Source organism: Polistes dominula, unplaced genomic scaffold (assembly GCF_049000335.1).
Source record: "Polistes dominula isolate Pdom_NZ unplaced genomic scaffold, Pdom_raw_medaka contig_75, whole genome shotgun sequence".
Lineage (NCBI taxonomy): Eukaryota > Metazoa > Arthropoda > Insecta > Hymenoptera > Vespidae > Polistes > Polistes dominula.
This window is the reverse complement of record NW_028301003.1, coordinates 2,370,098-2,386,854: the sequence shown is the minus strand read 5'-3', so window position 1 is coordinate 2,386,854 and position 16,757 is coordinate 2,370,098. Positions and strand designations below refer to the sequence as shown.

Genomic DNA, 16,757 nt, shown 5'->3' with positions numbered 1-16,757 from the left:
AAAAAAGAAGAAGATATGTAAGAAAAACTTGAGTTACTGTAGTTGGTACTGATGATGTTGCTGAATGCAGTACAAAGTACACAAATATTTATATGTATGTAGGTAGACAAGTTGGTGACCCACATCTTCAAAGTAGAAAAGACGAGTTTTACCAATAAGGATTCGTCGAGTTTGTACGGACAACCAAAAATGGTCGAGCGAAATTGACACGAATCTTGGACATTTGTCTTTTTATTCACTGTAAAACGATTTTACCTATTTTCTTGTATTTTTATTTTTTTTTTATTTTAAAATATGTTCACTCAATTGATGTAACAAATGTGATTTTTTTTTATTCCCCATAAAACGGTTTTACCAATTTTTTTTATTTTGTTTTTTTTATTTAACATATGTTCATTCAATTTCTGTAAAATAAATTTGTTCTAATAAGGTTGCATTCGATTGGTTAAATGCAATACTAATATCAAAAACACATAATTTCCATGCTGTTATATTATGGGAAATATTTTATTCTCGTTTGATAAAAAATCAAAAATACAGGAAAAAGTTCGGAGAATTTTTATTTATTTTAAACAGTAACAAGTAATAATTAAATATTAAAAAATAAATTATTTTGTTCAAAATTATATTTATTATATAGAATAAAATTTGTTTATTTATAATCTATAAATTTTTTATTTAATAGTAATATATATATATATATGAAGTAAATAATTACTGTAATTTACAGTAATATATGTATATTAAATTATGTACATTTATATATACATATGAATAATTAATTAATTTATTAATTATTAAAGAATATTAAAAAATTATTCTTAATTTTTTTTTTAATCTTCTTTTACAGTATCTTCCTCTAAAATATTTACAATATTTTTTTACAAGTGTTTCTTAAAAAAGTAAATTTCAATTATACGTGTTATTAATACTTTTTTCTAATTATTTTTTAAATAATGTATATTATTTGTTATTAACAATTAATAAATTAACATTAGAAAAAAGTGTTATCAATTATGTGGCGCCGTCCATTGAATCAATAAAATGGTTTCATTACCTTACGTCGATAAGGAAGAACTTTGTAGAAGGATTGCCATATCATTTACGATAACGATAACAATATTTATATTGACATATATTAAATAAAATTAATCCTATAATCTAATTTTTATTCTAACAATACAACAATTAAAAGAATATTTTCAAATGAAATTTATACAGCAATTCATAATTATTATTATTATTGATCATTTTTAAATAATTTCCAAAATTTTTTCTTATATTCAAATCTAACGTATAAGAATAATATTTGAAAATACAAATATTTAAAAATCAATTCTAAAAGCTTCTAATTAACTAACCAATCAGAATCAATCGAACTAAAACATAATTGGACAAAATTCCAAACTTTCCACGATTTTCTCTCTCAACCAATAAAAACGTAGAACAGTTAAAGGTTAGAATAAACCTAACTTTACGTAAATGTAAATCTTTCCTACGAACAACTAGGAAACAGACAGCGACAATTGCGACAAAATGTTGAACTAAAAGCATATTGCACGGTCGCCATATTGCGTCGTGTTACCAAGTTAGAAAGAAACCTACAAAAACCCTAAAAGTGTGAGTGAGAGATCAAAGAGAAAAAGTTGATATAAGAGAGGGTGAGAGGGAGTAATAGAAAAAGAAAGAAAGAGAGAGTTAAACAGAGACAGACTGACAGAAATAGAGTGAGATAAAGAAAGAAAGAACAACCAAGTGAATGTAAAACAGAGTGAGATGACAACCCAGTCGGTAGTAGGAAGAGAGAGAAGATAAGAGGTGGATGACAGAAATGCATAGTCGTGTAACGAAGGAAGAAGAGGAGCAAGAAGAAGAGGAGGAAGAAGAAGAAGAAGTAGAAGAGGAAGAGGAGGAGGAGGTGGTGGTGGTGGAGGAGGAGGTTCAGGAACAGCAGCAGCAGCAGCAGCAAGAAAAGGAGGAGGAGGTGGAGGTTGAAAAGGTGAAGAAAGAAGAAGAAGACAGAAGAGTAGTAGACCACAAGAGTACAGCAGCGACAACGACATCAGCAGCAGCAGCAGCAGCAGCAGCATAAGCAGAAGTAGCAGTAAAAGCAACAGCAGCGCTTAAAATCCCGAACGTTAGGGTCGTTCGCGCGTAATTCGGGGCGTGTGCCGGCGCTGTCTGTCGTCAGATATCAATTTGAGCCCGTGACGGAAGATCGGGAAAACGTGTGTCCAAGTTAGTTTGAGGGGAAAACAAACCAACCAAAAAATATGATTGAACCGATCTGAAAGAACAAACGGGCAACCGATAGTTGTCCGTAAGTAAAACGTCACAGAGAGAAAGGGGGGGACATTGATATCGTCTGTCCAGTGTCTCTCTGTCTATCTGTCTGTCTGTCTGTTACTTCTGTATCTGACTCTTGTCTCTCTCTCTCTCTCTCTTTCTCACTTAGTTAAGTTAGAGAAAAGAGAGACAGTAAAGGAACACACGGAGGAAGTATAACGGAGTTTTGTGTATAGGAAAAGAAGAATAAGAAGATTAGAAAGATAAAAATATTCAGAGATAGAGAGAGAAAGAGAGAGAGAAATATATATATATATACATACATACATACATACATACATAATATTAATAATAACAAAATTGTGTAGTTAGAAAAGAAGAGGTGTTTTTAATAGTTAATTTATAAAATAGTCTAGTTTGCGTGTGTATGTGTGTGTGCGTATCTCTCTCTTTCTGTGTATGTTGTGTGTGTGGTGTGTGTGTACATATATATGTGCGGTCAGGTCGCGGCCATTTTTACCACACGATGCCGGAGCCGTGCGTGCCCGTTCAATCCGCCATTCCAAACAATCGGTGTACTAGGTATACTAACGGGGTGCATTCGACTAATACAACAGCAGACCGATAGTTTTTTAAATCGACTACCCGGAACAGAGGAATAATATCGATCGGTTAGATACACCCATAGACCACCCACCCCCTTACCCCCTTCTCAATACATCGTGTTTTAACGTTAAATAATAAGAATAATCATAATATCGTCTAAAGAAAGAATTTTTAATGAACATTGTCAATCTTGTTAAGGAATAGAAGAGAACAATAGACAAAATGTTATAAGAAGAGGAAGAAGGGTGACGATTACGAGAAAAACAACAAGGACGACAACGAAAACGTCAACGTCAACGTCAACGTCAACGTCAACGTTTCAAATTCTACGGTTAACCATAGTAACAACAACAACAACAACAACAACAACAGCAGTAGCAGTAGCAGTGAAGACAACGTTAACAACATTAAAAAGACTAGAATTAACAGTATCAAATATTATACGACAAAGACGGTAGCGATCGTGGTGTTGGTGGTGGTGCTGGTGGTGGTGGTGGCCAAGTGGAGACGAAGAAAAAGGGGTGGTGGTGGTGGTGGTGGTGTTATTGCTCGTCATCATCATCATCATCATCATCTTTAAAGTGTTACTAGTGATACTAGTTACATCATTATTACATATTGCATCGTCAACAGCAGCAACAACAACAACAACAACAACAACAACAATAACGACAACTAAGACAAAAACAATCATCACAACTGGAATAAAAAAAGCAACAACAACAACAATTGCTGCAGGAACTTTGACTGCAGCGTTAACAATTGTTGTTGTTGTTGTTGCTGTTATTATAATTATTATTATTATTATTATTATTATTATTATTGTTATTAATGTTGCTGTTGGTGGTGGACAACTGTTGTTAGTTGAAAAAAGAAACTTTTTTGAATATAACAACAACAACAACAAAAACAACATCAACAACGATTTATCAAAAGAAAAACAACACAGACGAGAAAAAGAAGAGGAGGAGGACAAGGAGGAGAGTTATCAAAAAGTTGAGGAACTGGCGAAGAAAAAAAGAGGAAAGAAGGTGGGGAAGAAGACAAGAGGAACAGATTCAAAAGAAGAAGAATAAGAAGGAAAAATAATCGAGTCAAGGTGGATGATGATGACGATAACGACGAGTAAAAGGAAATCAAATGTAACAAGAATGATGATGATGATGATGATGATGGTTATGATGACGATGATTTTCACAATGATTATTATGATCAATGATTATATTCTAACCTATTTCAATCGGTCAATGAAAAAAACATTACCTATGATGATAATCATCGAGGATTGATTTCATCTGTGATAAGGAAGGATCTCTCATTGTGTTGTATTTTCCTTCCTTAGTGTGTGTTGCGTCAACATTTAAAAATAACAATATAAACTAAAAACAAACAAACAAATACACATTAATTCACGATAATAATAATAATAATAATAATAATAATAAATAATATTATTAGAAGACAAGAAGTGAAGGGTACGTCTCCTCCGTCGGATTTAACAAGGAGTCGTCGTACTCTGGATGTGCGCGCGCGCGCACCTATCCATCCATCCATCCAGCTATCTATCAATTCGTGAATGATCGTGCTAGTGATTACGATGATGTTGATGGTGATAATGGTGCGGTGTTTATGGAAATGTCTGTGCTAGTAGTTGTCGTCGTCGTTGTCGTCGTCGTCTTGGTCTTGGTCTTGGTCTCTTGATCTTCGTAGTCAAATCAGCAGAAAAGTAGAAGCAAGAAAATAAGCAGTCAACTGACAGTAGTAGTGTGTGATGTGTGTGTATGTGCTACTAGTGGATTGAATAGTAATAATAGTACAGTAGTGGTATAAATAGGAACTACACGTATATATATATACATAAAAACAAAATACATACAAATATATATATATATATACATATATATGTATGTGTATTTGCTACGTGCTCTTACAAAATTCTGTCTCTCTACGTACAAGGAAACACATACTTGCAAAAAAAAACAGTTTGTGCGGTCTCAGTGTGTGTGTATGTGTGCGCATGCATAAGTCGTGTGCACGTTACTTGCGTGCGTGTATGTGTCTGCCTGCTACACACATATACTTGTACTTTAATACGTGCGTGGTTTCGCGTGTTTTCTCGACACGCACCGAACTCTTTCTATCTACTGTTTCTCTCTTTCTTTCTCTCTAACTCTCACTCACTTACTCTCTCTCTCCCCTCTCTTTCTCTCTCTCTCTCTCTCTCTCTCTCTTTGGTCTTGCTGAGCAGCGCACGATCGATGTGACACACCGTGTGCTGCCAGTACGTCGCATTCCGTACAAAAACTTTCGGCCAGCTTGTCCAACGGAAGGAAGAAAGGAATAGGAAGAACAGAAGAAAGTAAGGAAGAAGAAAGGAAGGAAGGAAGGAAGAAAGGAAGAAAGAACGGAAGTAAGGAAGAACGGAAGTAAGGAAGAAGGAAGGAAGGAAGGAAGGAAGAAAAGAGTTGGATAGTAGGCTTGCGCGCGCGCGCGCATGCAAGCACCTAACGCCTGCTGAGAAACACAACGTCAGAGTGAAGAAAATTCGTTAAAGTGTGTGTGTCTGTGAATGTGTGCGCTGCTGGTGTGTACTCCGAACCAGTGTGTTCTTTCTCTTTTTTCCCCCACCTTCACCCCCGCCCCTCTACTTCATTCCCTCTCTCTCTCTTTCTATCTCTATCTTTTTCAATATCGAAGTTTGGAATATGCAAGTTAATACTATTGGACCTAAGATCAAATGTTTAATAAACGTTGGATGAGAAACATCGTTTTTTACGACTATAACCCCGTAAAGGAGGGTTTGTTAAAGGAACAAACTGTTGTCGCGTATCTTTTTAATGAATAACTGTCCTCCTGATAAGCTGTCTTATTCGTAAACCTCCTCGTGCTCGGTGTTATTATCACCGTCGCCGTCGGGGAGGAGACTAAAGCCACTGTAGTGGTGCCCCGGTATGGAGATCGAGGCGAAACAGCGAAACCAACGGAATCGGAGACGTGAACGAGCCCAGCGTATGCTGGCGCAAAGGGAGAATATTGTTAACACCAAACAGCAACAAACTAATCAACAACAGCAACAACAACAGCAGCAGCAACAGCATAGCCAACAAACGAATCAACAACAAGTACAACAACCAGCCGGTGGTGTTGGTGGTAGACAGAGACCACGCGACGACGAGGAGGATAGCCATAGTGGTGAAGAAGAGGATTCCAATCCAGGTGCTGGTGCTGGTGCTGGTGGTTGTGCTGGTAGTGGTGGTGTGGCCAGTGGTGGTGGAGGTGTTGGTGGTGCTAGTGGTGGTGGTACCGGTGCAAGTGCCGGTAATACTCTGGGATTACCTGGACTTGGTGGAATACCAAGGAACTCCCATACTCGTGAAGGTGGACATTCAAGGCCACCTAGGCCACTACGACCACCCAGACCTAGAAAAAAGTCTTGCCTAGCCACTGCCGCGGCAGCGGCCACCAATAATCAGAGGGAATCTCCCTTCGAGGAAGACATCATCGAAGGTTTTTCGATCCTCTCCTTCCGCACCTACGAAGAACTCGAGGTAATTTCATATTTTTCTATTTCCTTTTTTTTTTATTTCTTTTCTTTTATTTTTTTTTTTTTTTTTTTGGTATGTTCTTGTACATTTTTAGGTTACATTCGTATATTTTCTTTTAGTTTTTTTTTGTTTTGTTTTTTTTTAGCAAACATTTCCCGACTAATCCCTCATGGGTTAACTAATATTATTTAAAGTAAATCATAAAATCAATTAAAAATGTTTTTATAAACACGGTTTATTGAGAAAACGATTGATAAAACTATGGTCCAAAATTCTACCGACGGACCCGATATGATCTAACACACGATGCCTAACCTAACCTTAATATTATTGACACCTCTCAACTGTGATAACAAATCCTTTATTTATTTATAATAGTTTTATTTTATTTATTTATTTATTTATTACAAATGACTTGCAGATATTATTTTTTATTACCAAAAATTTCATTTATGCTCGTCCTTAATTTTATCATATAGCCATTCACAAAAGAAAGAAAAAACGAACACGAGGTTGATGTTCTACGTTGATATGTACCTTTGAAAACTTCCTTTATGCTTGAAAATAATAACCAAACCACGTTGTGTTGTATCCCGTAGTAACAGTAAAATAAAAGCGCGCCAAATTTCAAATTTCCATCCCTCATCTTCGATAAACTTGTACTCCGCCAATAATATTAAAAAATAAATAAAACAATGATAAATATCTACAGAATAATAATAGTAATGAAAGAAAACAAAAATAAAATATACAAATAATTGAAAAGTTAACCTAAAACAATTTGGGGGAAAAAAAGTGAATTCAAAAAAGGAATCTCGAATATCATCTGAAAATTCGTCATCTACAAATTGTGTGTCTAATAATTTTTTATTCTCATAATTGTATCAATAAAATATACACACAAATACATACAGACATAACCTATAAATAAAAGAAGAAAAAAAAAGGAAAATGAGAGGAAACATACAAAAGGATTCTGGTTATATACTTTACGTTACGTGCCAAAGCATCATAAGGATTGGTGATATCAGCTTATTCGTGTACCATACAGTACTAATACAAAAGTGAGTGGTATAAGAGATGATAGGGGAGAAGGAGGAGGACCTGAGGAAGAAGTGAAGAGAGATCGAAACCAACTCGAACTCTCAGCGTCTGAGAGAATCAGCCGGAGAACGACGACGACGACGGCGACGACGACGACGAAGGAGATCGATCTCCCCAGGGTCCCTTTTCCTATATAGACACCTAACGTTCTTTGCCCTCCTACGAATCAGGGCTTCCCTCCACCCCATCTCCATCCCTACCCCTACTCCTCTTCACCCTTCTCCTACTCTTCTTTCCTTTTCTTTTTTCTTTTTCTTGCTACCCCTTCAATTCGTACACCAACTCACTTTCTTCTTCTTCTTCTTCTTCTTGTTCTTCTGTTTTCTTCTGTTACAACATCCACCACTTCTTTTCTCTCTTATTTCCTCTTTTTTTTTTTTTTTTTTTTTTTATCGGTCCTACGAAATACACCTTTTTATCCTTTTTTTTATTTATTTTTTTTCCCTATCAGTGCAAACACATCAGGGTCGAGCAACCTTCTGTCAAAGATAAGCTTGAGACAACGTATGATCGTGTATATATGATAAAATCACATAATAATACTACTACCACCATCACCATCACCATTTTACATCTGACAGTTACACGATCATCGTAATGATACACTTGATAACTAATTTAGAAAATTTGACAATACATCCTTACATATATATATATATATATATATTTTTTTTTTTTATTTATATACGACAATTGTAAGGATTGTATCAACCATTTTAGATTATGTACAATTCATTCTTTTTTTAATTATTATTTTTGATGAATGTCATAATATTGTAATAAAAAAAAATGATTTTATGATTTACATTAAATTACAATAATAATTTTTGTAACCATTGATCCATTTGTTTTTTTTTTTTAATTTTTAATTTTTGTTATACTTCCCTTCCCTTTCTTAATAAATCAACTGAATAGAATTTTTATCGTCGTATTAAAAAAAAAATATATATTATCAATTCTAATCCAATTGAATCCACATTGAATTATTTATTAATTCATTTATTTATTAATTATTTTTACTATTGAATATTTTGTTATTATATATTTATATATATTTTTGTTTTTCTTTTTCTTCATTCGATCGTAAAAATTAATTTCTACATAAACCGTGAATACGTGAATTCTTTTATCCAACCTAATTAAATTGGCTCTGGGAATAGATCTTAATAAGATTGTTCAAGTAATTAAGTAGGTACTTAACACGTATAATGATTAAATCGTTAACAGTGGGAACGTTTTAATCTGACTTTAATCTAAACATTTAATCTCGTAAAGGTTATTGGATCGATATGTTTTTGCTTGGTTGGTAAACAGTATTGATATGATTAATGTCTTTTTTTTTTCTTTCCATTCCTTTTAATATTTATATCATTGCACATCTGTAATACCACACACACACACACACACACATCATTTAACGCCTATACTTGAACTTTCGATAATACGAATATCGATTGGTTGACCTTGTTACATAATCGTTCCTCGTCGTTAAGCAAAACTTCGATAACTTCAAATTTTGTCCGTTAAATTTTATTTTATTTTTTTTTCGTTTGTTTGCGTTACTTCGAAAAAGAATTAAAAAAAAAAAATTAATTTGATTTTAGATTTTTACGTAATCAAATAAACGAATTGTTCAGTGATGTAGAAAAAAACGCGCGGGTGTTTTTTTGATTTTGTTTTAAACGTTTCGCCATTTGTAATATTTCCCGCCAATAAATCTCTAGTCAAATTATTTCCAATTGCCGTAATATTTATTATTTCTTATTTCTTTTTCGTTTAAATCGTCGATGAGAATCAATTCACGCGATTATCGTTAATCGGTACTGTTAATCGTTCGGAAATTGTACGCCAATGGAAAAAGAAATGAAAAGAAAAAAATTATATATACGTTTATACGTAACTACCTATACGTGCTTATGCGTTTATGCAAATACGTAGATACATATACATAAGCATATACATATACATATACATATACATATATATATGAATATCAATTTAAACTGAGTAGCTTTACGAAGTAATAAAACTTAATTAACGATACGATATACAAACAAGTTTTGTAAGATTGTAGTAACCATTCCTAACCTCACTTCTCTCACCCCTCACCTTCACCCATCTATCGAGTAAACTCCATTTCAAATTCACGTTATTTTCATTTATTCAATCGTGTCATTTTTCTTATCGAACTAACGAATAAAATATGTCAACGTGTTTGCAAATTGTTTGTTTTTTTTTTTTTCATTAAAAAAAAAACACACACAAGAACGTAGAAAAATTATTCTCGTAGTGTTCTAACCTATTTGTTAAAATGTTTATATTTTATTTCATTTCTACTTTCATGTTACAAAAAAAAAATATATATATATATATATATATAAAAACATCAGACAAACAACATTTGTTCTAATTTTTATTATAGTTTTCTTTAAATTGTTCACTTGTTTATTTATTATTTGTATTTAATGTCATGTTAATTTTATTTCTATTTGAATAATTTGCTGCCATGTTTTTTTTTCTTCTTCTTCTAACACTCTCCTAACCTCCCTACCAAAGCTGTTTTAATTTTCTTTTAATTGTATAACCAAGCAATACTTGTTTCTAACAAACACCTGAGAGAAGACAGATTTTTAAATATCTTTTATAAACTTGTTTCTTCGATCGTTCGAGATAATATTTGCATAATTATAAATTATACGCGAGAGATTTAATATTATGTTTTATTTTCCCCTCCCCCCACCCCTCCCCTCCTCCGCCGATTTTAAATTTATTGACAAACGTAATGGTTGATCATAGGTCTCGTTTTGAAATTAAAATGAATGATTCAATTAATTTGAGGAATACATTTTTCACAGTCAATATATTTCTTTATATTTTTATTTAAAATAAACAGAGAAAAAAAAATAATAACTTCTTTTACATATAAAAAATAATACAAGAGTTAGAATAATGTAATTAATTTGAATAAATTTATATTATTTTAAGAGTTAATTAGTTTATCATTTGACTAAGGTAGTAGAGTACATATCTATGTTTATCATAAAATGTTGACGTATGAAATTTTAAAAAGAATTTAACATTCTTTTTTTCTTTTTATTTACACTTATTAATAAGAAATAATATTTTGTCATTTGACTAAGGTAGTAATAAATATGTCTATCATAAAATAAATGTAACGTATAAAATTTCCAAAAGAAATGTAATAAAATATTTATTTAAAAATTAATTTTGATTTTTTTTTTTTTTGTAAATTTAAAAGTTAAAATTAATGAGAAATGATATTTTATTATTTGACTAAAGTAGTATAGTAAATACGTATATTATAAAATGTAACGTATAAAGTTTTTAAAAGGTATTTTTTTTTTTTTTATTTTTTTTTTTACTTACACTTACTAATGAGGAATAATATTCTATCATTTGACTAAAGTAGTAGTAATCATGTCTATCATTACCTGTAACGTAAAAAAAAAAAAATTAAATATTTATTTTTTACTTTAAATATCTTGTACACACACACACACACACACACACACATATTGCATTATTAAAATTAATATAAAATATACTAAAATAATTGTTTAAAAATTAATTTTTATTTTTTTTTATTTTGTTTAAATTTAAATATTATTAATGACAAATGATTTATATTTAAAAATATATATATATATATTCATCCAACGAAAATTATGTTAGTTACAATGTATTCTCTTTATTCTCAAACGACAATGCCGAGCAATTATTTCCATTGCAAATTATTCGTTAAAGAACGATAACAACTAAAGTGACAACGTTGTCGCCGTCATTCGTTGTAAAAGGCAGCATTGTTCGGCAAGTAATTACCGTACTCCTTTTTTTCGCATTATTAAACTTATTGTTATCTCCATAACCTCGCAAGAAACTATATATATATATATATATATATGACATTTATTTTTATATATCATAAATCACATTATATCCGTTCTCATATCATTTTCTTTCTTTTTTATATTTTTTTATATTAGATCAATAATTCTGTTTTTTTTTTTTTTTTCATTTTGTATAATTCATTTCCAGTTTTTTTTTATTTATTCTCATCCATATGCAATCGCCATCTTGTTTTTTATCCAATCAGATTTTCTTTTCATCAATTCACTCTCGCCATCTTGTTTTTTATCCAATCAGATTTTCTTTTCATCGATTCACTCTCGCCATCTTCTTTTTTTAACCAATCATTTTTCTCTATTCGTCCATATTTGTCATTTTGTTCGCAAATTTCCAAAAATTCTCATTTTAATTCATTGTTTTTTTTTTTTTTATCGTACACGTTGAAAATTGAAATTTTTATTGATCTCATAATTTATTTTATTGAGAATATACTTTTTACAAATATTTATTATACTAATATTAATAATTGTATGAAAAAGGAGGGGGATGATTCTTTCTTGTATGAATTGTTCGAAATTTGATTAAGCTGCAAATTGAAGAAAGAGAAGATAAACGAAAAATTGTCTAAATTAGCAAAGATCAGCTAATTTCAGTTACAAGAAAAAAAAACACTCTTTTATACTTTTCGTTTCTTCTTAATTCTGCTAACTATCGTTTCAACCTTTTTCCTTCCCTTTTTTTGGGGTCGTAATTTATCGAAGAGATTTGTAAGAACTGACAACATTGTTTTGGGGGTGGGTTGGTGAGAAATAAGAAAGAAAATCAAAGATTTGTATGAATGAGAGAGAAAGAAAACCACAAATGTGTTGAATAAGATAATATACATGTGTATGTGTGTATGTGTGCGTGTAAATGTGAAAAAAAAGAGAAAGCGTCGTAGTGTTATAAGTTTGATATCGACGTTTAGTTTTTATGTTGTATTACATAGTATAAAACACGAACTGTCATTGTTATCATTGCGTGCTAAAAGAAAAAAAAATGTGTATATATATATATATATATATATATATATATATATATATATGAAATAAAGAAAAACATAAAATGCGATTTTAAACCGGTCTTTGCAGTTAGGATGCACAGCTTCTGTACTTTTACGGAATGAACTTTGATGGTCGACGTATTCTATTCGATTCTTAGGTTAGGTACTTCCATTATTTTCAAAAAATAATTATATATATATTTATTCAAATTTTTATATTAATTTTTATTATTAATTTATTAAATTTTTTCGTCAATGAATTTTCTATCATTGAGCACGAATAAGTTTTGAGGTTAGGTTCAAATTCTTTTTAAAAAAAAGAAAGAAATTTAATATTATTTAAACATAATATTATTTTATTATATATTATTAATAATAAAATATAATATTATTTTATTACATATTAATTATTTAAATATATAACAATATTATATTATTTATTTTTTATTATTAAAAAAAAATATTATTACAAATTATTATTATTTTTATGAAAAATTTATTTTAAATATTTTCGCGAATGAATCTTCTTTTATTGAGCGCGAACAAGTTTTGAGGTTAGGTTCCAATTTTTTAGGTTAGGTTCACTATATTCGAAATAAATCAAAAGAAATACATTATATTTTGTTATTAAAACGTATAATTAAATTATCCCTACCTAGTAACAATTATAAATCTAGGGACATGATATTTAAACAAAGAAATGGGTCTAGTAAAAATTAGCAAATAAGAGATAACATTGATCACCTGGTCAAATCCATGTTAAATGTCGCGTTGAAAGTTTAGAAAATTTTTGTTTATTACAAAAATTCATTCTTTATCATACTCCTTAACCTTTAACAGAAATAATCCACCTTTCCTGATTCACCTTTCTTCTTAATCCTTCTGTTTATCCACTCAAGAGTCCCAAGATAGTATGAACGAAGAGGAGAGAAGTATAAGAAGAGATACAGGATGCTGGATAAAATGTAGAGAGAAAGAGAGAGAAAGGTGGGGGAAAGGGGATGTCCAATCATTTTGTACTTTTTGTCCTATCACAACAGGAACGAGCCTACTCGGGTGATTGTCCTCAGTATAGAAGATCCCTTCTTATCCACAGTTCTGCTTGTTCCTCTTCTTGTCCTTACATTCTTCAGGAACGTCTTATATGTGTATTTACCCCACTCACGTTTTAATACACATACATATATACACAAACACACTTTTCGTATATTTATATGTATTACTAAACCTATCAGAAGGTTAAATCAATTGACTGGGTACTGTAATTTGTACTAATAAAAATGTACATGTTATTTGTTTCTAAATTAAATGATATTGTTCAATATTTAATTAACTAAAATAAAATGCTAGGTTAGGATTTAGGGTTATTTTTTTAAAACGGTTAGGTACTGTAATTTGTACTAATAAAAATGTACATACACATATATTATTTATTTCTAAATTAAATGATATTGTTAAATATTTAATTAACTAAAATCTCATTATAGGTTATGAATATATAGGTTTAGTATTATAGATAATATATATATATAGTTAAATATAATATTATATGTTATTTAATATATAGTATAGTATTATATTTAGTATATTACAATATAGAATATTATAATATATAATATATAATAACACTATATATATATATATATAGTATAGTATAGTATAGTATAGTAATACTGTATACTAAACACTATAATACTAATACTATACTATACTATACTATATATACTACTAATATAATACTATACTACTAAATATAATACTATAATAATAATAATACTATATATATAGTATTTTAGTATATTAGCATTTAGTATTATATATATATATATAATAAAATAAATACTATAATAAATATTAAAATAAATAATACTAAATACTAATACTAAAATACTAAATTATATTATACTATAGTATAATATAATATATATACTATATAACATACTAATATTAAAATTACATATATATAATACACTAAACCTAACCTAACCTATAAATATACATATAAATATATATAAATGAAATCCTATAATTAAAATATACACAATTAACATTTATCAATAATAAAAATCAACTCAATATAAAATAATAATCAAATATAAATGAAAAGTTATACACACTTATGCATACACCTACAACGTATATTTATAAATATTTACAAAAATTAAATTAACCCCATATAAAATTTATTTTACTAACCATCTGATCTTTCATTACAAATCTACCTACCAATCCATCTACCTACCTACATATATACACATACATACCTATACATATGTGTATATTTAATATCCTTTATAAAACAGATATGTGTAGGTGTACAAAACGTGTAGGTTGATATAATATCTGCATATTTGTTTACCTATCTCTCTCTCTCTCTCTCTCTCTCTCTCTCTCTCTCTCTCTCTCATTCTCGTTTACTTTGCAATATTATTATCAAAACAATTCAATTTAAATAACGATTACAAATTTTTTTTCCACTGAAAAATGATATTACCTATCAAACAAACAACACCCCATACCACTCTTCCTTCCTTCACGCTCCACCTCACCCCACACCCATACATGGTTCATATTATTGTCGAGTACGTTTTCACGTTAAATATTTGAATAAAATTTTCCTTCTGATACGTTATTAAAATTTCAAGAGAAAGATAGAACATAAATCTAGAACGTTACCTATACTAACCAACCTACCTACCATTTATTCACACATACACATACACTCATGCATATATAACATACACGCAAAACGTACGTACGTGTCTGGTTTGAGCTTTCATGAAAAGATAATACTTTAAGTATACGAAGTGGGATATCTTTCCTTCCCCCTTCCACCTCACCCAACCCCCCACCCCTTCTCTGCTCTTCTTCTTCTTCTTTTTCTTTTTCTTCTTCTTTCACCCCGTTCTACCCCATTCTCTTTTTTTTTGTTCTTTTTCTCTCACTAAATTCGCTTGATCGATTTTTCCTAGTGTATACAAAGACCAGCTTTGGAAGATTGAACGACTTTCTGACAAAGTCACAGGAAGCTAAACCTTTTCAGTGTTTTCTACTACCCCCTTCTAATCTCAAACACTCATACACATATTATAGTTAGTGTGTTAGATAAACATTAATATTATCTAAACATATGTGAACATAATTATGAAAGTAGTCTAACTTAAATGAAATTTTAAAAAATTAAAAATAAAAAAAGTGAGGTTATCAATTATTTCACATCACATTATTTTAAACTAAATTAATTCAATGTAATTGTAAAAAGTGGATCCTTTAATGGTCTAACCTAAGAGAAAATTTAAAATAAAGAAATGAGGTTATCAGTTATTTCACATCACGTTATTTTAAAGTAAATTAATTTAACGTAATTGTCAAAAATGAATTCTTTTACAGTGTTCACTATTTTAATATTATTAAAAATTCCATTTAGTATTCAAATGTAATTTTTTAAATAGCTTGAAACAAAAGAAATATGACTTACGTAGCCATTTTTATAATTACGGGCATATATATAGGAGTACAAGCTGTTATAAAATTTTATTGAACTAAAATTTTATTCTTTGTTTTATATTATTGTTCTTATGTTGGCTATTGTTAGTGTTGTTGTTGTTGTTGTTAGATTATTTTATATTGGTGTATAAAGAAAATATATATATATTAAATTGTTATATGATATATATTATGATAATAATTAAATTCATAATTTGATTTAAGTAGTGATTTCAAATTAGCATTTCAAACAAATGCCTACAATTTTGTCGACCATTTTGTTAAATTATTTTTACAAATAATATAATAAATCAAAAATAATATACAGAATATTTTGTGTACATGTTAGTTCATTGTTTTTGTTGTTGTATTATGTTATATTGATGTGTGTAAGTGTTACATGATATTAATTATGATAATAATTAAATTCCAAATTTGATTTGAATAGATTTGATTTAAGTAGTGATTTCAAATTAGCATTTCAAACAACTGCTTACAATTTTGTCGACCATTTTGTTGAATTATTTTTTCAAACAATTTAACAAATACAAAATAATACACAGAATATTTTTTATATATGATAGTTCATATCTAATTTCAAATTATACAGGGATAATTATTCTAGTGGGTGGATGTATATTTGATTATTGTAGTAACAAAATGATCATAGTAATTTGTCTTGCTGGATAATTACGTTATTATCAATTTATTAATTATTTATAAATATTATTTTAGATAAATTATATCTTTTTAAACTTTAATTAATTTTAAATAAATTAGAAGTATTTAAGATAAATTTATAATTGGTCAAACTAATGTTT

The 16,757-nt window shown here is 29.6% G+C and overlaps 1 protein-coding gene across 6 annotated transcripts in view; it reads left to right on the top strand.

The window, feature by feature from the left end:
* The first annotated feature begins 1,575 nt into the window (after window positions 1–1,575).
* Window positions 1,576–16,757, top strand: part of tay (tay bridge kinase) — a 31,397-nt gene continuing 16,215 nt past the window's right edge. For 4 of the 6 annotated variants that reach the window (XM_015322616.2, XM_015322619.2, XM_015322617.2 and 1 more), the window contains exon 1: window positions 1,576–6,440. In XM_015322616.2, coding sequence (XP_015178102.1) covers window positions 5,844–6,440 — 597 coding nt within the window. In that variant the 5' untranslated portion in view covers window positions 1,576–5,843. The remainder of the gene's footprint in view (window positions 6,441–16,757) is intronic. The other 2 variants (XM_015322621.2, XM_015322618.2) reach the window with 1 other exon arrangement.